Here is a 25,182-nt window from a genome sequence, read left to right as displayed (position 1 = left end):
AAAAAATGTTCACCTTCGTGTGCACAAAAGTCAAGAAATGTTGATAAGTACATTCAAGCGATAGGTTGTTTCACACAAACGAGTCATTTCAGTTGGACAGATGTTTGTGCACGGGCTATGCAGGAGGTAGGTACTGTGCTCATGACTGCCCTGGTCGGATTGTTACTGCAAATAAATATAGAACTAGGATACCTCTAGATCTTCTCTGTGCAACTAAAATGTACGCATGCCTTCTCTGGTCTGTCTGTGATAGGTCTCCAGAAGTTGCTACACCACCAGTCTGACCTCTAGTGTATTATAAACCAACATTACCGGGGCCTTCACGACTGGGTATATTCTATTAGGGCTCCCTGAATGCTCCATATTTAATAAATACGTCTTCGTAGTGGATAAATACAGTGTTCACTTTTTCTACAAAAATACCTCCTCCCCAAGAACCATAAAAATCACCACCCCTTTTTTCTTTTTGCTTTTTCTTGTTTAGATGGAATCAAGCAACACTAAAGGAAAATTTTAAATATAGATTTCTTAAATAAAAAAGTAATGCATGTTCATTGAAGAAATTTTAGCATACAGAGAAGCAAAACAAAATTATAAAAACCACCTATTATGCCACACTACCCAGAGTGAATCATGCCTAATATTTTATATTACATTCCAATCCTTTATCTGTGTGTGTAATAAAGATGGGATCACACCGCATATAGGGATTTGCAACTTGCTCTTTTTACTTATGAATTTGCGTTCTACATTTTTAGTGACGGCAGAGTGTCCCATTGTAGGGGATGTGACATAAATTACTTAGCCTATTCCTTCATATTATTGCACGTTTAAGGTGCTTCAGTCTTCCTAAATGATAGTTCTAAACAATATTATTACAGGTGCCAAAACCTATACAAATAATTTTCATCATTTTCTTCAGATAAATTCTTAGGAGTGGTCAAAGAATTTGCCCACTATAAAGGCTTTTGATCCATATTATCATATAATATATCGTATATATGATATGATATATATCATATCATATATATCATACGATATATATATACCGCATATATATATCGTATGATATATATATATATATTGTATATATCAGAAATGGTATGCAAATTTTGCCTCCAGAAAGGTTATAACAGCAGTGTATGAAACTGCATTTTTCTGAACTCTGATCAACATTAGGATTATAGGGGCACCTGGGTGGCACAGCGGTTAAGCGTCTGCCTTCAGCTCAGGGCGTGATCCCGGCATGATGGGATTGAGCCCCACATCAGGCTCCTCCGCTATGAGCCTGCTTCTTCCTCCCCCACTCCCCCTGCTTGTGTTCCCTCTCTCGCTGGCTGTCTCTATCTCTGTCGAATAAATAAATAAAATCTTTAAAAAAAAAAACAAACAACAACACTAGGATTATAATGTTTTAAATATAGGGCCACCTGATAGGATAAATGTTGTTGGTGGTGTTTTTGTTATTTGTACTTCTATTTGCAATTTCTTCACTCCAAGCGTTTTTTAGAAGGAGGAGGATACACCATAATCAAATTATCCTACCTACATGAAGCCATGTTCATATTTCTGTATTCCCATCCAGTCTTTGTACAAACACTTGTGGACATCCAATGAGCTCATATATGTATATTTTGCACAATTCTTGACATTTGCTAAGCTTTCACTTTTTATACACAATTCATACTTTTACACATGCTTTCTTTTTTTTTTAAGGTATTATTTATTTATTTGACAGAGAGAGAGAGGAAGTGCGAGCGCACAAGCAGGTGGAGCGGCAGGTGGAGGGAGAAGCAGAGCAGGGAGCCCAATGCGGGACTCAACCCAGGACCCTGGGATCATGACCTGAGGCTAAAGGCAGTGCTTAGCCACCCAGGCGCCCCTTACACATGTTTTCTAAATGAAAATGCTTCAACTGCCTCCAACACAGAAAAGTGTATCAAAGGAGTTTTAAACAAAATTGACCAGCATGTGGTATGCAGAACCAAGACTTGACCCCTATTTCATACAATGGCTGAAATGTACATACCATAAAACCACAATCAGCTGCAGTAATTGACCAAAGAGAATACCTATGCCTCTGCAAACTGTAATGTAGCTGATCACAAACGCACTAATGGAAGTAGATGGTCCTCATTAGCCTAGAAGCCAAGACATCCGGCACTGTCACTGTGTCCCTAGTGCTGGCCAGGAAAGAATGGTGGCCACCACCTTGAAGGTTCGGTTCGAACAAGGAGGTGGAGACCATACCATCACAGTTGAGGCCACCAAAATCGCTATGCTCATCAGGCAACTTTCTGATTATAGCTGGCTTCTCATGTAAGTTTTTCTCCAGATTAGAGAACATGCCGTCAGTCAATGCAAATGTCTACTCTGATAGTGATTTTTCTCCCTGAAAAATTAATAAATTGGCATTCTTGTTTCTGGTGAATTTCTTATGTGTTTGCCTAGTCCTGATCAACTCTGCATACTGACAAATCGGAATTTTTAGGCTAGCAAAACAAAAGCCAAGACACCGGACTGTGGTGATCCCAAATAGTTAACACCATCCTAGGTGACTACCTGACCTTGCTCAGTGCACGCTGTGATCACGACACGACAGTAATTGCATATGTTGGACCCTGATGGAATTCATAAAAATGATTAGAAAAAAATCAAGACCTGGCTACTTGTAACAAAATGGGTGGAATTTATAAACATAATGTAGAGTGAAAGACAGAAGACATTAAACACACACACACAAATACATAACATGATTGCATTACATAGGGTTCCAAAACAGGTAAAATTAATCTCTACTGTTCAGTGATAGGCTTTAAAGCTATGCAGAAAAATAAAAAAATTCACAGAGAAAGGCAAATATCATATGATTTCATTTATATGTGGAATCTTAAAAGACAAAACAAACAACATGAAAAGAGAAATAGACATAAATATTAAAAAAAAAAAAAAAAGCAAAACGCTAGTGGTTGCCAGAGGGGAGGGGGTGGGGGGGATGGGTGAAATTGGTGAAGGGGATAATAAATAAATAAAAATCATAACAATTTCAGGGCAGCATTTACCTCTAATGTGGTGGGGGTTGGGGGGAGTTGTGATCCAGAAGGACACCAAGGGATTTCCAAGGTGTAGGCAATATTGTTTCTCCATCTGAGCTGTGCTTGGATTCCTGCTTTATCCTAGTTGTTACATTGTGTGTGTGTGTTTATTTTTTTTTAAAGCTTTTATTTCTTTATTTGAGATAGAGAGAGAGAGGGAGCATGAGCATGAGCAGGGGGACAGGCAGAGGGAGAGAGAGAAGCAGGCTCTCCGCTGAGCAGGGAGCCCGATGTGGGGCTCAATCCTAGAATCCTAGGATCATGACCTGAGCTGGAGGCAGATGCTTAACCGACTGAGCCACCCAGGCGTCCCGTGTGTGTTTTTCTTTCTTCCTTCCTCTCTTTCTTTCTTTCTTTCTTTCTTTCTTTCTTTCTTTCTTTCTTAGTAGGCTCCATGTGCAGAGTGGAGCCCAAATTGGGGCTTGAGCTCACCACTCTGAGATCGAGACCTGAGCTGAGACCAAGAGTCATTTGGTTAGGCAACCAAATGAGCCACCCGGGTGCCCCTCATGTGTGTGTTTAAAGCACTTTTCTGTGGGCATGTTATACTACAATTGAAAGGGTTCAAACCAATGTATAAATTGGGGGCAATAGAGTCTGGGATCAGAAGGAGGGCTAAGAGCACAGCTTTAACAGGGGCGCCTGGGTGGCGCAGTCGTTAAGCATCTGCCTTTGGCTCAGGGCGTGATCCCAGGGTCCTGGGATTGAGCCCCACATCAGGCTTCTCCACTGGAAGCCTGCTTCTTCCTCTCCCACTCCCCCTGCTTGTGTTCCCTCTCTCGCTGGCTGTCTCTCTCTCTGTCAAATAAATAAATAAAATCTTAAAAAAAAAAAAAAAGCACAGCTTTAACAAATAGCTCTATTTCAAATCCAAGTTCCACCACTGAATGAACCGCATGATCTTAGACAAGTTGACCCTCAGTGTCTACTGCTTGCCAAACACATGCCCGTCGCTGTGGATACCCAGGTAAGCAGAACTAAATGTGAGCCTTGTCTTTGTGGAGCTTCAGACTGATGGGAGAGCAGACGGTAATCAATCCCACAAAAAGATGTAAAATTGGAACTGTGATAAATGCCATGGAAACCTCAATAAGGCTGGGGGCAAAAAAGAGATATTTAAAAAAAAAGATAGTGCTGATGAGAACGTATAATAGGAGATTTGATGTATTTGGGGAGGTCAAGAAAGGCTTCTCTGAGGAAATGACTACCAAATTGAGATCTGAAGAATTACGAAGTGTTAACTAGGTAAAGAGGAGTATGAGGGAATATTCAAGGAAAGGGAACAGCATGTGTGCAAAGGCCCTGTGGCCTTTGACAAGGACAAGACACTCGACATGCTGTGGGAAGCTGGAGAAGCACTTGAGGGCTGGTCCGTGCAGGGCTTTGTTAGCCATTGTAAGGGATTCTTCGGGAAGTAAAGGAGGCTCTGCTTGTGAAGCCCTTGAGCAGAGAGTCTGGAACACACGGCTCCACGGGTTAGTTATTGTTGAAGGTAGATGAACAGAAAATTTATATGCGAAAATACAGGTTGAAAATAACCATGGAGTATAGAGTTGTGGAATCTCTATGTTGTACACCTAAAAGTAATGTAACACTGTGTGTCAGCTATACTTTGATAAGTAAAGAAAGAAAGAAAGAAAGAAAGAAAGAAAGAAAGAAAGAAAGAGAGAGAGAAAGAGAGAAAGGAAGGAAGAAAGGAAGAAAGGAAGAAAGGAAGAGAAAGGAAGGAAGGGAGGGAGGAAGGAAGAGAAAGAAAGAAAAGAAAAGAAAAAAGAATCAGGAAAATTTTTGAGGCTCTGAAATCAAATAAATAAAATTAACACAACAAAGTACTATTTTACACTAAATTAAGGGGGAGAAAAGCATGTTATGATGCAAGATAGAGGGTAAGGGCTTTTAATCAGGCCAGTTTCAAATCCTGGCCTCGCCGTTCCATGGGTTAAGTGAAGATAATGCTTTCCTCTTGGGCTTGTTGTAGTGATTAAGATCATAGATGGTAAACCACTTATTGCCTAACATATGGTAAGCAGTCAAAAAGATTTATTTATTTTCTTGTGTCATTATTAAGACTAGCAAGGTGGTAAAGAAGATGATAAATTCAGACTTTGCAAGTTAGAGAAGCTCTTTGAAAAAACACATTTGGCGACACTTAGCCAATTAGATGCTAAGACTCTTTGACCCAGTAAGGATACTTTCGGGGATCTGGCCCCAGGATATAATTCAAAAGAAGAGAAAAACCACATGGACAAGCACATTTACGGCATGTGATGAATCGTGAAAAATTAGAAATAATCTAAATGTCCAAGAAAAGAAAAAATCAAATTACTTGGGTGTCTACCACACGACAGGCATTTTATGCATTTATTCTATTTTTCTCACAGCAATTCTGCGATGTGAATATTTATTTATTCCCACTTTTTGATGACTTTGTGCAAGGGCACAGAGCTAATGATAGGCAGAACCTGAATTCCAACTCGGGTTGATATGACACCAAAGTTGTTACAAATATAGACGGTAAAGCAAGATACTTGAACTTACATCTCTGTTCCATCGCTTATTAGCTCTCTGACCTTGAGCAAGTCAATTAACCTCTGTCTCAGTTTCCTCATCTATAAAATATACGGTACCCTCTTCAATCGTTGGGATATTGGTACTACAGTGAATTTATTTTAAGTTGCAATAATATTGTTTTATAAGAATAACAACAACATGGGACCCCCGGGTGGCTCAGCCGGTTAAGCATTTGCCTCTTGATTTCAACTCCAGTCATGATCTCAGGGTCATGAGATTGAGCCCCGAGTCAGGGTCTGTGCTGAGAGGGGAGCCTGCTTGAGATTCTCTCTCTCCCTCGCTCTCTTCCTCCCCACCTCACTCACACACTCTCTCTCTCTTAAAAAAAGAAAGAAAGAAACTATACCAACTGGGGACTTATGCTATTGCCTAAGGATTCATTTCACAGGCTCTGAACTAACAGACCCAGGTTACACTGCATGTCTGTGGCTGGACAGCGGCATGAGCTGTGGCCAATTACTTCACCTCTCAGAGCCTCAGTTTCCTCATCTGTAAGTCAGAGATCATAGCTACCTGATGGGTTTTTTTTTTAAATGAGTACTAAATAAGATAATGAATGTGATGCTTCCTTGGCACCCCACCAAGACTATCACAATTCAATATTTACTAGCGTAATTAGCTGTTTAATGTCTGCCTGTCTGTGACATCCTCTGATGTCTTAGGAGATAAGCGCCACCAAAGCATTGCATGACACGCTGCAGCCCTTAGCACAGTGCTTTGCACATAGTAAGCGCTCAGTGAACCCGTGAATGAATTGCATGAAAAGCTGACAGTCCTGGCTGTTTCCACTACACGAAGAGCCAAGTATAGTGGAACTAAACTTCCACCAGTTTCGTGACAGTTTCCACTACAGAAAGGTGATTGAATTTCGTGTTGGCGCAGGAAAAGTCCCACGCTGCGTGGTATTGGCTTCAGATGGCAGAGCGGGGCCATGTGCCCTGCACACAGATACACAGCCAAGGGCGGGGTGTGGTGGGGAGTGGTGGGGGGACTGAAATCCAAGCCACTGACCTGGCGGGGGCAGGGTACACAGATTGTCTCCCTGGAACCAGAAGATGACTTTCTATAATTCCACAAAGGCACCACCATTTCGGCAAGCAGTGGCCTTGTGTCACAGAATTAGTCCTCCACCCCCAAAAACATCAAATCCTGGGAGAATACACTAAAGGGCTTAAGGTGGGATGGGGAACAGGACCATATGGAAAGCTCTTCAAGTTAATGGCGGTATTGACCTTGTCCAGACAAGCAACCTAGCCCTGTTCACCACCACCCAACTCCCCCAAAATGAATGTCTCTGGTATCTCAGCTGAACCTTTAGGTGGGGCTGAGGGCAAGACTCTGTTTTTCCACTGGAGGACATGAGTCAGTGAGCAGTGAGGTTCCACTTAATCACCACCCAAAAACAAGGTCCTTAAAACCAAGAGCTAGAAAAGCAAGGAAGTGATTAATATAAGAGTCAGGATAGTGATTATTCCTTGGGCAGGGCAAGGCAGGACACGGTGGGGATGGGGATGGGGATGGGAGTGGGGGTGAGGGACCTACTGGAGAAGCGATATGTAGAGATCTTCCGGAGTCCAAGAATGTTCTAGTCCTTGACCTCAGCGGTGGTGGCTTTATAATTATACTTACGCATGTGTCTGTAATTTTCTAACTATGTATTATAGTTCACAATTTTAAACAGCTGAAAAAAATATGAACTATACAGTGCTGTTAAGCAGGGGCAACTGACCAGGTTTGTGTTTTCAGATCAGTTGGGTATTGGATGGATAACGGATTGAAGGTGGGGCAAGGCTAGAGGCAGGGAAAACAGGAGGTGAGGTGACTGCCAAAATTTGGTGGGAGATTATTATAATGACTGGGGTAAGAAAAGGAACAATATTAGGGATGTAGTCTATATTATTTTTTAAAAACACAACCAAAAGAAGACAGAGGCTGGCACTTCCCCTCAGGTCACTTTTTACCTCTATGTGTCGGGTGAATTGGGCTCAGGAGTTATAGCCCACGGGCAGGCACGTGTCTAAACAGACACATAAGCCAGGTCTTCCCCCTTGCCTCCCTCCCTGGTAGCTCTACTCAGAGGGACTCACTGCCTGGCCAGGGGGGTTGAGAGCACATTTTTCACAAAGCCACAATATTATCCAAATTGAGTTGATACAGGAGTTTTTATCACAACGTATAATCACTTAGTCATAATATCTAATCACTCAAGACTTTACAGAGTGTTTTCACATCTACTATCTGGTACCAGAGTGTGAGGTCCATGAGCACAGAGGTGTTGTCTTGTTGCCTAGAACTAAACTTGATACACAGGAGGCGCTCAATAAATATTACAGAATGAATGAGCACATTTAATCATTATTAATATTTAATCGTCACAACAACCCGTGAGGATTGGTAGGACATGAATTACCCCATTTTGGAAGTTAGTAAAGAAAGACTTGGGCACATCAAGGAACGTATCAAGGAGTTGATAATTCGGTTGACAAGAGAATCATGATTTGATTTCAGGTTCTCTGCTTCAACTCTCTTGTTTTTCCCACTTCTTCGCAGCTGAAGAGCCAAGGCTTCAAGTTATTGTAGCCCTGAAACACCGGCTGGAAGTACTCCAAAATACACGATTGGTGCTATCAGATATCCCACGTCCTCTGATGTGCTAGGTTATGGGACAAACAAGGCCTACCCAGCTGCTGACGCATCAGAGGAGATGCAGCATTCCCCTGGATGATCAGATCTAGTCGGCCCTAGGCTCCCCGGCACTCATGTTTGTCTCCATGCCCCCCACTTGGGTTTCTACTCCCCATCCCAGCCGTTCCACCCCTCCAAGCAAAAGAAGCTTAAGGAAACCCTGTTATTGCAAAAACACATGTTCTCATTTCTCCTCTTAGAAGAAAAATAAAAGAAGAGAAAAAGAAATGTGGCAACAGGTAGTTTTGGTACTCAAGAGCCCTTGTCATCCAAGGGGAGTTCCACGGGGAGGCTGACGCATAATGTTCCATGAAAAGTTAATCTTGGTTTCTTTCCTCTTAGTATTAATTAAAAGTAGTCATTTGAAGCATAAACCACAACTCAGATACCTAGGAAGTCCAGATGTTCAGTTAATATGAGTATTTCTACACCTGGAATTATGAAGGCCTTCCGTAGGAATCCCAGTCAAACTCCAAGAACTAGCAAACACCATATTTAAAACAGTATTTTGGAGAGAATACTTAAAACATCCAAGCCACTCAGAAAAGTGGAACTTTAGGTTGCCTTTCTCCCTTCCTCCCCTGCACGGTCTGAAATTCACGTTTTATCCCAAGAGCAACTTGGTCTAGGCAAGTTGGACTATCCTCATCAGTTAAACAGTCTGTGTGACTCCCCTGAGAGTGTCACACGTAGGACTCACCAGAAATTCATCGGCAAACTCCTCTTTGTTGGCTTTCTTCTTTTGGGCCTCCTCCAGGAACTTGTGCAGAATTTCCCTTTGGTCCATGCTGCAGGACAAGAGAAACTGTCTACCGGTGGGTCAAGGGAGGGCATGTCAAATGTATGTCATGGCCGAGATACCACCAAGAAGTCACTGCTGTCGCTGGAGCAAAGCATGTTGAAGGCTGTGGTTAACTGACTTCATCACAAGCCCTAGAGGAAATTAGTACGCAACCAGCCTCTGTGGTCACACAACAAAGCCATCATCACTCCAGGGCCCTAGTGCCTTCCTTCTCAAGGAAGGAACCTGGTTACAATTCAAGTTGTAACAAACAAGAGGCTAACCAGAGCATCACACATGGTCTGCGTAGCTCTGAGACCGTTCCACTCCATCATCTTTAAGCAAGTGTCACCTTTTTTCTTACTTCCTAGAGAAAAGGCAGAATGCCAGGTCTCATGGCTGGGGTCTGCCTCTCCCCATCGCCTCAGCGAACACACAGGCCCTGTTGATACCTTCTGTTTCCTCACGCACCAGATGAACTCAGCCAAGGTCAGCTAGGGTCAGAAAGGGAGGCACACACTGTCTGGAGTTAAGACATCTCCTGCTGTCCTATTCTCCCCAAAGTTTCTTGTCCGTGTGATCAGTGGCAAATTTCTGTTCATCAGAGGAGGGGTTTTTCTTCAGAAGTTGTAAGTCTGCCATATAGACCCCAGCCTCTCTTTTGGGTGAAGCAAAGTCAGCTGCTTCTGACAGGCTGTGTCTCTCCCAGGGCTGCGGAAGTGCTGACCGTGGTTAAGGGAAGTGGTGTTGATTTCAGGAGTGAGTATGGGATCCAGGAGCACCGTGGTCCCCACGAGGAGCACCTGACCAGGAAGTTGGCACAGGGTTCCCCGTATGCAATGCTAGTTAACTATAAGGAACAGAAAAAGAGTAACAGCCACCACCTTGCTGGGAACAGTATAACTTTCAGGGCGGAAAGCATAAACCATGTCTAGAGAAGACATTTCTGCTCTCCCAACTAGCGCCTGGGAAAAGGCCATTGCTTCAGGAGGCCACGCTGTGCATGTGGCATTTGGCCCTGTTTGACAGGCAGGCTGTTCTAGAAAAAGCTTCCACTTCTCAGCTTGAATAAATCCTGTCTTCAATGGGTACGAACCTCCTTAAGATGGTCTCATACAGAGTGAGCACACCCCAAAATCAGCCCAGCATCTCTGCTTGAGGACAGAAGTTCCGTAAATAATTGTTAACAAAATTAGTCCGAAATAATCCTGAAGAAAACTTGGAAATGTGCCATTAGAGCTTCCTCTATTTAAGATATTAGCAATCCTTTCTGTTTTGCATTATTCAAACTCCCTTTAGGAAATCATGACTCCAAACACCATGAAGCCGTTTCCACTTTACTGAGCCTCGCCACCAGAAAGGAACGGTCTTTGAGGAATCCTGCTTCCAGGCAGGTGAAGCCAGTAAAGAATTTCAATCTCGAGCCGCGTAACAAATTAAATCGAAGCATAGTTCTTCAACGATATTTGTTGAAAATGGGATAGGATTTCTCCAACTAGCCCCATCTAGCATTCAAGGGGAATTTTTTGTTGGGCTAACTCATGCGATGTTTAATTTGGCAATTTAAGGCATATAAAATATGGGGGAAGACTTTAAAAGCACGAAACCTAAAGTTCACAATAACTAAAACCCTGTAAGATTATGTATAAGGTTAGATGAAGACCAGGGCAGAAAAGGATCAATTGTGTAAGTGCGGGGATCAAGGGTGCTTTTGAAAAGTCTTTTAACATTCTTATGTCATTTTTTTAAAAAAGATTTTATTTATTTATTTGACAGAGATAGAGACAGCCAGCGAGAGAGGGAACACAAGCAGGGGGAGTGGGAGAGGAAGAAGCAGGCTCATCGTGGAGGAGCCCGATGTGGGGCTCGATCCCACAACGCTGGGATCACGCCCTGAGCCGAAGGCAGACGCTCAACCGCTGTGCCACCCAGGCGCCCCTCTTATGTCATTTTTTAAATTAGAAAAAAGACATGAAAATCCATCAATTTGTTCAACAAATTTATTGAGTACCCACTAAATACTAAGCACGATGTTAGGGCTGGGGATGCAGTAGCGAACAAGCCAGAATATAGTGAAAAGAACGCTTCACCAGTTAATAAAGCATTTCAGGACAAAGACACAGACGTAATTACTAATTAAAATGAAAACATTCCAAACTAACTTGCATAGCAAAGTTATGTAGCAAAGCATAACCCTAAAAGGAAAATGATTTTCTGTATTTTAACAAGAGAGAGAGTTTCATAAACTCTCTGTCCCCTTAGAATGTCATCACTTCCAAGCAAACCAGAACTTTACTAATTAATAAACAAAAAGAGACCTCATCAAATAAGATTTAAAGCTCTTTCTCTCAAGCTCGCACGTCAGAACAATCTCTAACTTTAGTCTCTTCTTAGGGAGAGCTAAGATAGAGACAGATATGAGGTAAAGAGAAACTCACTGAGATGCCCTCTATGGTCTTTTTACCCCAAATATAAGAATCTAAAAATAGTGTCTTAGCAGAACTGCGAAAAAAATTTTTAAAGCAAACAGCAATTCTTAGGAGTCTGTTCCACTCTAAAACCAAAAGAGACAGAAACATCGTGAAATAACCAAACCTCAAAAACCCACTTAGCTGAAAGACCATTTCCTGAGTAGACCACTCAAGCGAGCAAAACACAAAACTGAAGGAGAAAACAAAAAAACTTCAGTTTTATTTTTCACAAATCTAAGCTGCTACTTAATTTTTCACACTTCCCTCTACAGACACTTAGAGGTGTCTACAGACAATCGGAGCATGAGGCTTTTTGGTAAAGATTCTGATGACTCATTTATATCTCGTGGGAAGATCAAAAGCTGGGGAGGGGGGAATATGTTATACAGCAAAGACTGGCAAGTACCTAAAAGAATTTACGAATTTGTGATGAAACACTTAATCCAGTCTGGTGTACGTCCTGAGCGAATGCGTCAGTTCCGTGCAGTGAAGACCCACGGGCGTTCTGTCAGAACCCTCAGGGTTGAGTTCTAGTGGAAAGTAAAAGTGAATGAGCACCTGAAGAAGACCGAGGAAAGCACACCTCACTGCTGCCCCCTGTGGCTCTGCGGGCTGTTCAGAAGGAAGAGGACAGCAGAGAGGAGTGTCCGTCACACGGTCACCTACACCAGCACGAGGGAAGGGTGCCAGTGCAAGGGCACACACCAGTGTCACGGAGGTTGGAATTAGATGACAAAAAGACCTTAACGGAAGAGAGTATCAGGGGAGATTATTAGGGCAATGATGATTAGTTAATGGGAAATACACTCAGGTCTCAGCACTTCCTCTTTCTCTCTGAGGAAGCATGTTCCACCCTGGGGAAGCCAGTTGCACTATGCCTGCCCTTCTCTACCTCCCAGGGTCACTGATGTGATATGTTCTCTGTGTATTATCTGCGGGACACTCGGTTCTTTGTGAGTGTCCCCTTGGTCACCAAGGCCTGCTTGTCCTTTCTCCTCAGTGCCTTGTAGGTTCAAGCAGCCTTTTCCATTCCCATGCTGACCACCATGCCCTTTTGGGCACATGGGTTGCCGCAGCACTGGGCTCTTAGTGATACGCCATGCTAGCATCTTCTAGGAACCAAGGTTGGATGAAGGTTCTTAAAACTCCACTTTAATGATCAAGACCCAACGCAGTTACCAAGGGTCTACAGGAACACGCCCAGAAATACTCCGCTTGCCACCAAGCCCCTCCCCACGTGTCCCCACCCAAACTACCTAGCCACATCACCCACAGGCCTTGCTCATGCTACTACCACCTCTCACGCTACTTCTCACCTTTCCCCTAATTTTCGTCAAGACGAAAATAAAGCTGTAAAGCCTGGTCACTCTTTTCTTCAACAATCCTGCCCCTGACGCCGTCTCACCAACGAACTTCTCTTAGTCTGCCTCTTCTCGGAATTAAGTCTTTATATTCAGCCAGAGAAGTTTTCTTTGTGTCTTCGTGGGTTCCTTAAATCCCATAAATTTATTTAAAAGAGTTTATTCAAAAGAAAACACATAAACGGGCCTCTGGAGTTTTAAGTTTATCAAAGCCAATGCTGGTGTCTTCTATATGCATCTGGGTAACCCACATGCTTACCATGGTCTTAATGGTAACCAACACCTGAAATAAGCCTATTAGACACAGGACGCTACAGAACGTGGTTGGGTGTTGGTGAGAGACCCACCCTGACTTGCTTACTCACTACAGCAATGCTTCCAGGTCTCCTGCCGGGCACTTTCACTGTTCCAGGAGCAGATGGGCCTTCCCTGCAGGGAGGTCCAGGGACCTGGCAAAGAGCACTTGCCTGACGGCTGCTGCCCAGCAGCGGGGCCATTGTTATGGAAGGAATGGGGCTGCCATCACTGAGACAGAGTCCAGTCCTGCAGGGCCGCCATGGCTGGGGGGTGGGGGTGGGGGACGACCTCCTTCCTCTCCAGAATAGATCCAGGTTCCCTTCTGTAAAAGGACACAGAAGGGGCTTATAAAGCGCCTCTAACGAAGCTCATTGCTTTGCTTGTGTTTTTACAGCACCCACAGCAGGAAAGTCCCCTCCCCAGCTTCTGGTCACGATTGCTTCTGGTCACTACAGCATTCTGGGACCTCATCAAGCTCTTCAGTTCACCTGCTGTGAACTTCGTCCTCAGCTCCCCATATTCCACAGGGAATCATGCTCCGCTTTTGGTTTCGGAAATGCAATCCTCAGGGGGCAAAAGTCAACTGATAATTTCCAATTGACGCAATTTACCTTTTTTTAAAACAGAGTTGGGACTCTCGGTGGGGTTTGGGGTGTTATACGCAACTAATGAATCATCGAACTTTGCATCAGAAACCAGGGATGTACTGTATGATGACTAACATAATACAATAAAAAAACATTTAAAAAAAAGAGATAAATGAGAAAACAAAAACAATATAATCAAACTTGAAGTCTTATCTTTCATTTGTTTATTCAGTATTGAGTCTGTTTATTCATTTAATGAACACGTATGAGATCCATACACATGCAAGAGAACGGGGACGAGGGGCGCTGCAGAGTGTACAACAAATTATCTTCATTCAAGGATCTTTCATACTTGTAAGGAAAGTAAGTACACAAATAACTGTAATTTAAGGCCATTTGTGGTAAGGCCATAAATGTTATGTGAACAAAATTTTGAGAAGGCAAAGATCACTTTGTGTTTGAGTTATCTGGATAGGCTTCCTGGAAGAAGCGGCGTTTGAGTTCGGCCTAGAATATGTCAAAGAGCCTGAGGAGAAGGAATAGGAAAGAGAGAGAGAGAGAGAACAGTAGGAGTTGGGTAGCTTAGCGAGTGGCTCAGTCTGACCAGAGCCTTGGTTCTGTAGAGTACTGATTGACAAGGCTAGAAAGGGCAGATGGAGACAGACCCTGAGCGAATTTGAATACCAGGCTGAAAAGTCAGGCTTTATTTGATGGGCAGTGGAAAATCGGTGAAGGTTTTGTTTTTTGTCTTTTAATAACAGCTTTATGGAGGTACCATTGACATACAATAAACTGCACGCTTCCAGGTGTGTGGGTTGATAAGTTTGAAATGTGTACACAGCCACGAAACCATCACCACAATCAATATAATGAACATATCCAATCACCTGCAAAAGTTCCCCTGGAAAATCTTAAGAACATGGCAGTCAAAGCATTTTTCTCGAAAATTTTTTTTAAAGAAATGACCCTTTCTGATAAATTTTTTGAAAATCCTATCATCTCCTTCAGTAGTATGTAAAATTTCAAAATGAGTTATACGGTATCTAAAAATGAATCAAAAGAATAGACAAGGAAACCACAATCGATCGATCTGGTGGCAGTATACAGGACAGACTGGAATGGGGCAATCCTAGAACAGGACGATCAATTAGCAGCCAAACTGAGAGGCTTTACCAAAAGTCCAGGCACGTGGCATTAAACTCCAGTGAGACAATTAGGACGAAAGGAAGGAATAAGTGAGAAAGACTAACTGTGTGTGTAAGACTGGAAAGAGGGAACAGGGAGAAATAGCTAAGGTTTTGAGCTAGCTGGATGGCAGTCTGGGAAAGTATCGGGATAAGAAAGGTACACAGAAATGAAGAATTAGAGCTTGAGCATGTGGATTTAGGAAGAAGGGAAATAAGTCAGACTTGGGAATCCCACACTGAGGCGAGAGGTGAAGCCAGAGGTTGGCTTGCCTTTGCGAGAGACAGTGTCAGTGGGGAGAAAAAAGTCAGGCTAGAACTTTATGAACTTCGAATCACAGCAGCCCCAAAGTGTTAATGGTGCAGTGCTTAAAATATTCCAAAAACTGGGCTAAGCCCTTTACACAGTGTATTGTTTCCTTGATCCCTTACCACAATCCGATGAATTAGTAACCAAATCATCTCTATTTTAAGATGTGGAAACTAAGGCACAAAGGAATTGGATTCCTGGCCCAGGGTCACATGATTCGTGTACGGTGAAACTAAACTGTTAAAATCAGACAGTCTGAAGGTATTCTGAATCTCTGGACTACAGTGTCTTCTTTCTGCAACCCCACCACTTCAGCTCTCCTAGGAGAGTGTGGCCTAGCAACACAAACACAACACCCAAGCCAGAGTTGCTTTTCCCATTTACTTGGCATAACCCCCAGGGGCACCAGATCCTCAATCTTAAGATACAGCCGTAAACTTGGAGGAAGATTCATATTCTGATGTTTCATTGGCAGTATAGGATAAAACAGGGAGCTGCGACAGCTCGGTGGGAAAAGACAAGACAAGAGGGGGCTGCTGGTCTCTGACATTTATCATTTATTTTATCTTTCAGCTTACTAAGATATAACAGACATACACGTTTGTATAAGTTTAAGGCATACAGCGTAATGATTACGACAATAAGGTTAGTTAACACATCTGTCACCTCGCCTAGCTAAACAGTGTGCTTTGGGGCGCCTGGCTGGCTTAGTCAGTGGAATATGTGACTCTTGATCTCGGGGTTGTGAGTTCGAGCCCCATGTTGGGTGTAGAGATGACTTAGAAAAAATAAAACCTTAAAAAATATATATATATAAATACATACTGTGGTTTTGTGTGTGTGTGTGTGTGTGTGTGTGGTGAGAACTTTAAAAATCTACTCTTTTAGCAACTTTTCAATATATGATACGGTATTGTTAACTATCGTCACCATTCTGTATATTACATCCCCAGACCCTTTTCATCTTATAACTGGAAAGTTATACCCTTTGCCCAACTTCACCTATTTCCCCTACCTCCCACCCCCTGCCCCTGGCAACCACCAATCTGTTCTGTTTCTCTATCATTCGATTGAGATTGCACTTACTGAGAATTAGTTCAAATACATAGACACAATTTTATTTCATGAACAAAACAGCATTGGTCAAAGTGAAAATAGTGATTTCACCTAAGAAGTAAAATACCACAAAACCTACCATGTTGAATTTATAGTCATGTAAGGGACAAAGGAACACATCGAGTATCTAAGCTTGGTAGCAAAAAAAAGCTGATTTCTACTTAAGAGAAACATGAAATCTCATCAGGGATTACTAACCTTTTGTGATTTACCCACGAATAGAGAAAATAGCATAACTTGAAAAAGTCAAAATATAGTAGCAGGCTACATCTTTATTTCTATGCATTTAGGGGAAACAGAGAGCTGGCTGGCTGAAGGGAGGGGATGTGGTTATACTTGAGCCAAACTGTAACCAAACCATTAATGCCTTTCTTCAAAAATAGACACAGCAATGCTTTTCTTCTTGACAAACAGGTAAGTAGCCAAGCCTTGGGGCTTATGAATATAAGAGTCTCCGCTCGATGATTGCCTACTAGTCTATGAGATTATGAAGGATTATTCCAAGAAACACATGCCATAGATACCATAGGCTTCATTTGCAGCCACATATGTAGGGGCCAGGGAAGTGCATACCCCTACTGACTGACCACCCAGGCGTCCCAGAGCTTTCTGATTTGCCAACATCCCAGAGAGAGTGTGAACTATGCAGGAACTAATAAACACTCCACACTAGATTCTAAAAAAAAAAAAAAAAAGAAGAAGAGTTAACCTACATACAATTGTGTTTGGCACAGACGATCAGGATTGCAACAGAATTTAAATTATTCAAGGAGAAATGTTCATTTGGCTTGAAAGCAGGGGTCTACATGCTTTTCTGTAAGGGCCAGAGAATAAATACTTTTCACAGGCCATAAGGGGTCTACTGTAACTCCTCAGCTCTGTTGTTGCAGTCTAATACAGCCAGGCACAGTATGGAAACAAGTGAGTGTAGCATTCCAACAAACCTATCGGAAAAAAAAAAGCAGCAGGCGGGATTTGGCCAGGCCCTGCTCTAACATGATGGTTCTCAAGCTCTATATAAAAATCCTTTGTGGAACTGGTTAACAAGGTAGGATCCTAGGTCCCAGCCTCCCCCTACAGACTCGGAATCTCTAGGGATGGGGCCTGGAAGTCAGCAATTTATAAGGTCCACAAGTGGTATGTAAACCACTTTTTGGTTTTAAAAACACTGTGGTATGCAGCTAGCTTCAGCTGAGCTGGGATGGCCCCGCTGTCCTAGATGTGGGCCAGCACTTCCTGCATCCTGTGGCAGTAAAAATGCTCTGTTTTATCTTTTGTTGGCCTTTCTAGTAGAAGGGCAGATGAAGAAACTGTCTTTTTTTTTTTTGCTTTCAACCTAAAAATGCATAAATAATTCTGCTTTGGTGAAATGAACACAAAACTTAGGATAGGAATTTAAAAGAAAATCCTCAACTTAAAATAACCAGATTCCAACAAAAATCTCCCTGAAGTCCTTTAGACTGAAAAATGAGTAGACAAGATCCTTACCAAAGGATAGGGCTAAATCTGAGTGAATAGTTTACCGTGTGCTCCCTTTCCCAAAATATGTCCAGCAGAGGCCTGCTCTGTTGCCTGGAATTCCACTCCTAACAAGCCATTACTTTGTATCTGGAGGTCTTTGCTTAAATGGAACCTCATTGAAATGCACATAAAGACAGAAAGTACAAAATCTCCGTAGAGCCCCGAGGGCTGCTCCCCACTTCAGCAATCAGTGGAAAAGAAATTATTTTTTTTAAAGATTTTATTTATTTATTTGACAGAGAGACAGCCAGCGAGAGAGGGAACACAAGCAGGGGGAGTGGGAGAGGAAGAAGCAGGCCTCCAGGGGAGGAGCTTGATGCGGGGCTCCATCCCAGAACGCCGGGATCACGCCCTGAGCCAAAGTCAGGTGCTTAACGACTGAGCCACCCAGGCGCCCCAGAAAAGAAATTATTCAGCTAAGTTCAGTTGTGTCCAAAAGAAGGTAGCTTTGGATTTGGGTGTCTGTTTCAATGGCCAGCAATCAATCACGTGATCAGAGTGGAGATGATGTTCAGGCTAGGAAACAGCACCACCTCTTCTTCAGCTCTCCAGATTCTCCTAGGAAGGACAATGAATATCCTACAGTCAAAGGGGTCGTCTTCCTCAAGGGAGCTTCCTAAAGAAAGCGCAAATCATCTACAGATACCTCCAGGGAATGCAGCTCTGACTGAGGCCGCTGCGGCTGGATGAAGAGGGATTCTCAGTGAGAGCCGGTGCTCTAATGATTACTAAGGCCTGGGCTTAGAATGCCTCCTATAGTTATCGCTGTAGCAGAGACACTGTTTTTTGTTAGACGATAGGGGGATGATTCTGAATTTCTGCAGCTGGGCTGAGACAGTACTCTATCACCAGTATACTTAACAGGCCGTTACATACAGGAAGTGGGATTTAGCTCTGCACTGTTAGTAGGCAACTAAAATTTTAGGCAAAATGTCTCTGGAGTCCAACACCCGTAATCCTGAGCTTCTGACAGCTCCCCTTCCCGTGGGGGAAGAAACAACAAACTGCCATTTTCAGCAAAGTAGGGAGACCTGTTTTGCTACTTGGTTTCCAACTTACAGAAAGAATCAGGAATTGGGAGTTCCAGGTATTGGTACAAAAACAACGCAAATGCCTATCAAAGCCAGGGGCCCCAACGTACTTACCCAACCTCCCTGGCCCTGGACAAACTCCCGGATGGCACTGTTGCCATTGATCATGTCTGTCATGGGGACAGCCATCCGTCTTGCCATTTCGGGAGCCATGCGGACCACATATTCAAGAAGCTTCACTGACACTGCCAGAAAGGCTCTCTCGTAAGCTAAGCTGGAATCCTGGGCACACCAGGCCTGGCTGAGAGATTTTACTGTGTCCTGAAGTACAGCTCCTGCCTGGGGAGAGACATAGGATATCAGTGAGGTAGCGATAAAAAAGTACAGGAGGCTGCAGGTGCAGGAGTCCAGTAAAGCAAGAGTTTCCGAGAGAACGGCAAATGCACCACTGGTTGTATCTGGGGTAATCTTAAGGAGTAGATGGACAAACTTTCATTACTTTATTATTTTGTTATTTATTGTAATGGGTATAGAGAAAACATAAGTGGCCCATCAAACCCCTGAGTTCAGGTATTATTACTTAGGATGGGCAAAACGGTTGAAAGAAAAACAAAATGATTTGAAAGAAAAATATAAAGTATATGATAGTACAGCTGGTCGAGTTGTAAAGGTATGACTTGAATGACTGAAGTCTGGGAAATTCTAAAGTAAAAAAAAAAAGATTTGTTTTTCCTCTTTCTTTTTCTTCCCCCCAAAACTGATCCAAAAGTCATTAGGTGGGGCCAAGCAAGATCTACTGTGGTGTAGTATAGAGGGGCCCATGGTAGTCAGAGCAGGCTGTCAGAACCCAAACAAGCTGTAAAGGGCATTCACAAGAGTACCCACATCTTGGTTTCCAAATATCATTCTCTGTTGAAAGATACCAGAGCTCCCTGGAGAATGGCTGATTTCAGGCTGGGGCTTGGAAAATACAACAGATCTGTCAGAAATTAAGGAAGTACTCACAGAATAACAGGGACATGCCAAAAAGACACAGTCCAGATGGAGAGGACTCCCACTGGTCAAAATTGGGACAATTTGAGCATCCAAATAAATAATAATAGTAACAGATTTTAACCCTTGAATAAAGTAGGAATTCATGAGTCCGTGTTGATACAAAAAAAAATAAATGAATAGATTGAAATGTTGATGAGATATGGGATATTTACATGGTTTCAAAGTACCTCCCTCCACAACACTTAACTATGTTAACCACAGATATTAACTACAGGGGAGCAGCCTTGCAGACACCATCCTAAGTGATTGAAGTTAAATCAGTAATGGTACAAATTAAAATTTGTGCCCCTTAATAGGTGCAATGAGAAGAACACAGCAACCCTTCTGTGACCTTCCTACCAAAGGACATACCCTGAATCCACTCAAGAGGAAACATGGAACAAACCCAAGTTTAAGGGACATTCTACAAAATAACTGACCCATAATCTTCGGGGGTCAAGGTCACAAAAAATCAAGGAAAGACTGAGGAACAATTCCAGATTGAAGGAGATTAAGAGAAATGACAACTAAATGCAGGACCCGATTCTGGCCTAGATCTTTTTGTTGCATGTGACATCATTGGGACAATTGGCAAAACTTGAATGGGATCTGAGGACAAGATGATAATGTGTCAGTGCTGATCTCCTGGTTTTCATGTGGTTATATCAAAGAATGGCCTTGTTTGAAGGAAATGTGAAAGTATTAGGGGACGATGGAACATCTTATCAGCTACCTACTCTCAGGTGATTCAAGAGGGAAATTCTTTGTACGATTCATTATGTGCAACTTTCCTATGAATTTGGGAGTTTCAAAAACCTTTTTTTTTTTTTTTAATTAAAAAACAAAAGTAAATTCAGCTCTCGGGTACCTAGGAAAGTTTCAGCGCAAGCAGTTAGGAGTCGTAAGTCCAGTTCTGCCTGAATAAATGCACCATCCAAGCTATATCTGGTAAAAAGAATAAAGCATAATGGTGAAGAGTGTGGTTCTGGAATCCATCTGGGTTCAAATCCTAACTTCAGCACTCACTGAGTAACCTAATTTCTCGTTTCCCTCTTCCTCCGTTTGCTTATCTGCTCAAATGGGTATCGAGTCAGAAAACATTTGTGGAGGGTCTCCTATATAAGAGGTACCATTCCAGGTTGTGGGAATACTGCAGTGAACAAGGAGGTTAGATGTTTGCTCTCACGGCATTCCAAGTGCAGGAGGAGAGCGTGCCCTGTGAATAACAGTTCCTATAATACCCCAGGGAGTGGTGGAAGGTTTAAATGAGCTAATAAGTGCAAAGCATTTGGAATACTGTCTGGCACCTGTTAAGTGATGAGTCATATTACCTGCCATTATTGATAATCAGCAACACCTTCTAGAATATCGTCTATGGTCTTTACATCCAATGCAGAATCCAAGGGCCACTGCCAGTAATCAGCATTCTGATGAAAAGCCAGTGTTTGCTGTAAGTCCTTACCCCTCATTGCAGCATACTTGTGGACTGCCTGTCTTTCCGGTACATGATTTCATTGCTGGACCTTGGGTGGGGGGCAGGGGAAGACGCCCACTCCCAGCCAAATAAACATAAAACAGGTACATAAAAGAACATTTGTTCTTTACCAAGAACAAAGAGCTAAGATGTGCTCTATGCCACGTTAAGCACAGCTCTGCTGAAAAACAAATGGAAACAATCTGAAGGTTGACCAGCTCTCGCCAGAAGCTTTCCCTCTCAATATGACTTGGGCCTTTGATGAACTTCTGAAGGACTAGTCATTGGAGAATTCCTGCTGTGTCTCTTTGGATGAACATAAGCCCCCAAATCTTTTGCAGGACATTTCTAGTTATAGTCATATACGAGTGGTAAGAAAGGAGCATCTGCAGGAGAAAAACAGCAGCAACTTTACCTGTCCCCGAATGGTTTCTGCAATGACATTTTTGGCCGAAGCTTCCAGTTCTCCATTGAACTGGTCACCCAACATCCGAAGGCGACCAGCAATGATGGCCACGTCAAAAGAGCAAGACTCTCCTAAGATGGAGGGAACACGTTCATGTTTGTTACAGAACTTGAAGGGACCGTCAGTCCCAGGAATCTGGGCACTGGAGAACGTTCTCTAGACTTTTAAATAGTCTCGGCATCGTTCTCTCCCAAGAACACCTTCCATATTCTGTCAACCCCATAGGCAGTAGATCTCCCTTCACTAAGACAATTTTTCCCTTCCATGGACACTACTGACTTTCAGATATTGCTGAAAGCTTAGTTTGCCTTTTGAAACTTAAGAGGAAATAAGAAGGCATATTCAGATGCTCTTATTGACCTGCCATTGCCACCTCAGGCCAGGAGCCCTACCTGAATCTGGTTCGTCTCCACAATATAGGTCCCGGTCAGCAACCTGCATTGTGGTGCCCAGGAAGTCTGTGAGTAAAGTGTCCACGATGCATTCCGTTTGCTCCTCAAAAGTTCGGGGCCTCTTCATTTTAGATGTTTGCTGCAGAGTTTTGCTTTTCCACAAAACAAGCAGTTTTCTGCTCAGCAGGAAGTCAGAAATATGGTAAGCCAGAGGAGTCTGCCTTTGTACTTTGTAAAGTCTCCTAACGGGATGTGTCGTCCTAGAGCCTGTCCTACCAATTTTTTTCAAAATGAGCTGTCAGAAACACGGGACCTCTCTGAAGAGCTCACCTACACAAACTGGGGAGACTTTTTGAAGACTTTCAGTTCCTTTTCTCAGAACCACGCCCTAGCCAGTACCTAAGATTAATGAATAACTTTTATTGTTGGCCAATTTAGAACTGAAATAGGGTTGAGGAAGAGTTTCTTGGGCAATTTCATTTAGAAATACTTCCTGTTAGGTTCCTGTTAGGTTCTGTGTCTGGTGTAATTTAAAGAAAGAAAGTTTCGAAGTTAAAAGAGGCAAGCATTCGACTCCTGAGAGGTGGCATTTATTTGCCACAATCAGACATTTTATGTACTGTCTGCGGCTCTGCAGGTAATACAGGAAGATGACACAGACACGGTTCCTGTCCTCAAGGAGCTTCTGCTTCAGCACGTACGGCGGATATTACAGGACTAGTCCCGTCATTTCTGGTGCTTCTTGAGATAGTGTGTGATGACAGTGTGCAATGGGCACGCAGACCTAGGCGGTGAGGAAGGCTTCCTTGAAGTTGTAACATCCGAGATGAGCTCTGAAGGACAAGCAGGGATTATGAGGCAAAGAGGAGAAAAAAAGCCATTCCACGTGGGAATAGGTATATATAAGCTGAGAAGGTGGGGGGGCAGGGGGGAGCTTGGGCATTTGAGGAATTGGGAGTGGGGATAAGACAAAGTACTTCACAGGGAAAGCATATGAGAATTAAATAAGATAATGTCATGTGGAATGACCCCCCGGTTTCTGACATGTAGTAAGTGTTAAATGTCTTTCCTGTTAGCCCGAGGCCTGAGGACCAGGATGAAAGGGATCTGGGACTCACTCTCTGACAGAATTAAGTAGGATTCTCCTAACAGGGGTTAGACTCCATCATTGTTTTTATGAGATCTCATGATTGGACACTTACCACAGTGGCCGCTTCTTAATGTAGCTGTGGGAATTCACAGGGCCTGGATAGACAAAATCTGACTTGTATATGCCTCCCTGGATGAGACTAATTGAAATGCAAAGGAGGAGTGCCCAGAACGGTGGGCCTCCTTTGAAGTTTCTTGGCTGAAAACAGCCAGATTCTTACTGTGGCTGAAGGTTCTCAACTAAGGAGGAAGTGTTTAAATTTTGAAGAAAAACAGGCACCTGTGGTGGTCGTACTTCATGGACTCCTTGCCTCCTTGCCCTTATCACACGCTGCCCCATATATTATTATCCTGACCATTCAAGTTACACCGCGCTTGTGTCTGACGTATTGCTAAGACCCCAATAAAAGTGGAGACAAAGCTTGGCTCAACGCCTTTCTCGCCACTAGAGCTTCTGGTCCCCAGGTCTCTCCTTTCTCCTACTAAGGTGTCTGGACTAATCTTTTCATTCGCCACCTCGGGGTTTGCTGGCCAAACCCGACACGTAGCCCCACCTAGATTTTGGATTTCCTGTCAGCACTCAAACCTATCAGCTCTTCCAGGGTATTCCGACCTGATAAGCTGATAGGACATTCAAGTATAAGCAGTAAGTCAGTTGTTCAGAATGAAACTTCTACTTGCAAAATAAAGAGAGCCAATCTTCTGTTTTCTATTCTATTCTAAAAACGAATGATGGCTGGGTAGCCTGGGTGGCTCAGTCGGTTAAGCAGTTGCCCTTGGCTCGGGTCCTGATCCCAGGATCCTGGGATCTGCTCCCTGATCAGCAGGGAGGCTGCTTCTCTCTCTCCCTCTACCCTACTTCCCCACTTGTTCTCTCTCTCTCTCTCAAATAAATAAAATCTGTAAAAAAAAAAAACTGATTTAAAAATAAAATCAAATAAAAACGGATGATCATAAATTGCTTGTGGATGAGAGACAGAAATTATGTAAAGGGCTGTTTTCATTTGTCATCTATCACTAGGGCTGAAACTTTAGTTTCTGCTAAGTAAGCTTCAGACCTCTATCGAAAGAAGGTCCTTCTGAGATAATGCTAAGCCACCCTCCTTTCACACTAGAGCCAGTTACTAAAAATTTAAGGATTCCAACAAACTAATTCATGACATACTCCCCAAATAGCTTATGAAGACAAGCAAAAGGTTTATAAGATACCATCTAACTGGTGTTAAATAGCTTACCCAAGGTAAGTGGCATCCGTAAGTGGCAGAATAGAAATTTAAAACCAAGTCCGTCCTACCTCAAATAATAAATCTTTTCCCACAGCAATTCATTTCACGGCTGATGTGCTTATGGGCAAATGCTATCTTCGGAATCTAATCTTTGCATTATCTTATCTATCCTTTGCATTATCTTGTAGAATCAATGCTGTAAGGCTAAGGAAACCGAGTATACATTCTCCTGGGCCATGTGGGGTAGTTTCCTCCTTTGTGTGTTTCTTCTTGAGCCTTCATTATAGCGTCTTCCCGAACCATCCCATCCCTTCTCCCACAGCTCACATACCTTTCACTCTGGCGGTCCAAGTGCTATCTCCCAGTTAGTATTGAAGAATGAAGCCACAATGTCTTCACCATCACTTGCTTCTGCTGCTGTTCTGGCCAC

At 43.0% G+C, this 25,182-nt stretch overlaps 2 protein-coding genes across 2 annotated transcripts in view; both read right to left on the bottom strand.

The window, feature by feature from the left end:
• The window catches only part of PTPN22 (protein tyrosine phosphatase non-receptor type 22), a 55,083-nt gene extending 45,823 nt beyond the window's left edge, over nt 1–9,260 (bottom strand). Inside the window, exon 1 of the mRNA XM_026483721.4 lies at nt 9,052–9,260. Within this exon, the coding sequence (XP_026339506.1) occupies nt 9,052–9,138 (87 nt within the window). The 5' untranslated portion in view covers nt 9,139–9,260. The remainder of the gene's footprint in view (nt 1–9,051) is intronic.
• Nucleotides 9,261–18,184: 8,924 nt separating this feature from the next.
• Nucleotides 18,185–25,170, bottom strand: BCL2L15 (BCL2 like 15). The gene is made up of 5 exons (XM_026483713.3): nt 25,084–25,170; nt 22,378–23,210; nt 21,935–22,056; nt 19,125–19,349; nt 18,185–18,537 (listed from the first exon to the last, which is right to left on the bottom strand). The coding sequence occupies exons 2-5, from the start codon at nt 22,502–22,504 to the stop codon at nt 18,520–18,522; spliced, it is 492 nt and encodes a 163-aa protein (XP_026339498.1). The 5' UTR covers nt 22,505–23,210; nt 25,084–25,170; the 3' UTR covers nt 18,185–18,519.
• Nucleotides 25,171–25,182: the final 12 nt, after the last annotated feature.

Source organism: Ursus arctos, unplaced genomic scaffold, assembly GCF_023065955.2.
Source record: "Ursus arctos isolate Adak ecotype North America unplaced genomic scaffold, UrsArc2.0 scaffold_12, whole genome shotgun sequence".
Taxonomy (NCBI): Eukaryota; Metazoa; Chordata; class Mammalia; order Carnivora; family Ursidae; genus Ursus; species Ursus arctos.
This window is presented reverse-complemented; position numbering and strand designations above follow the sequence as displayed.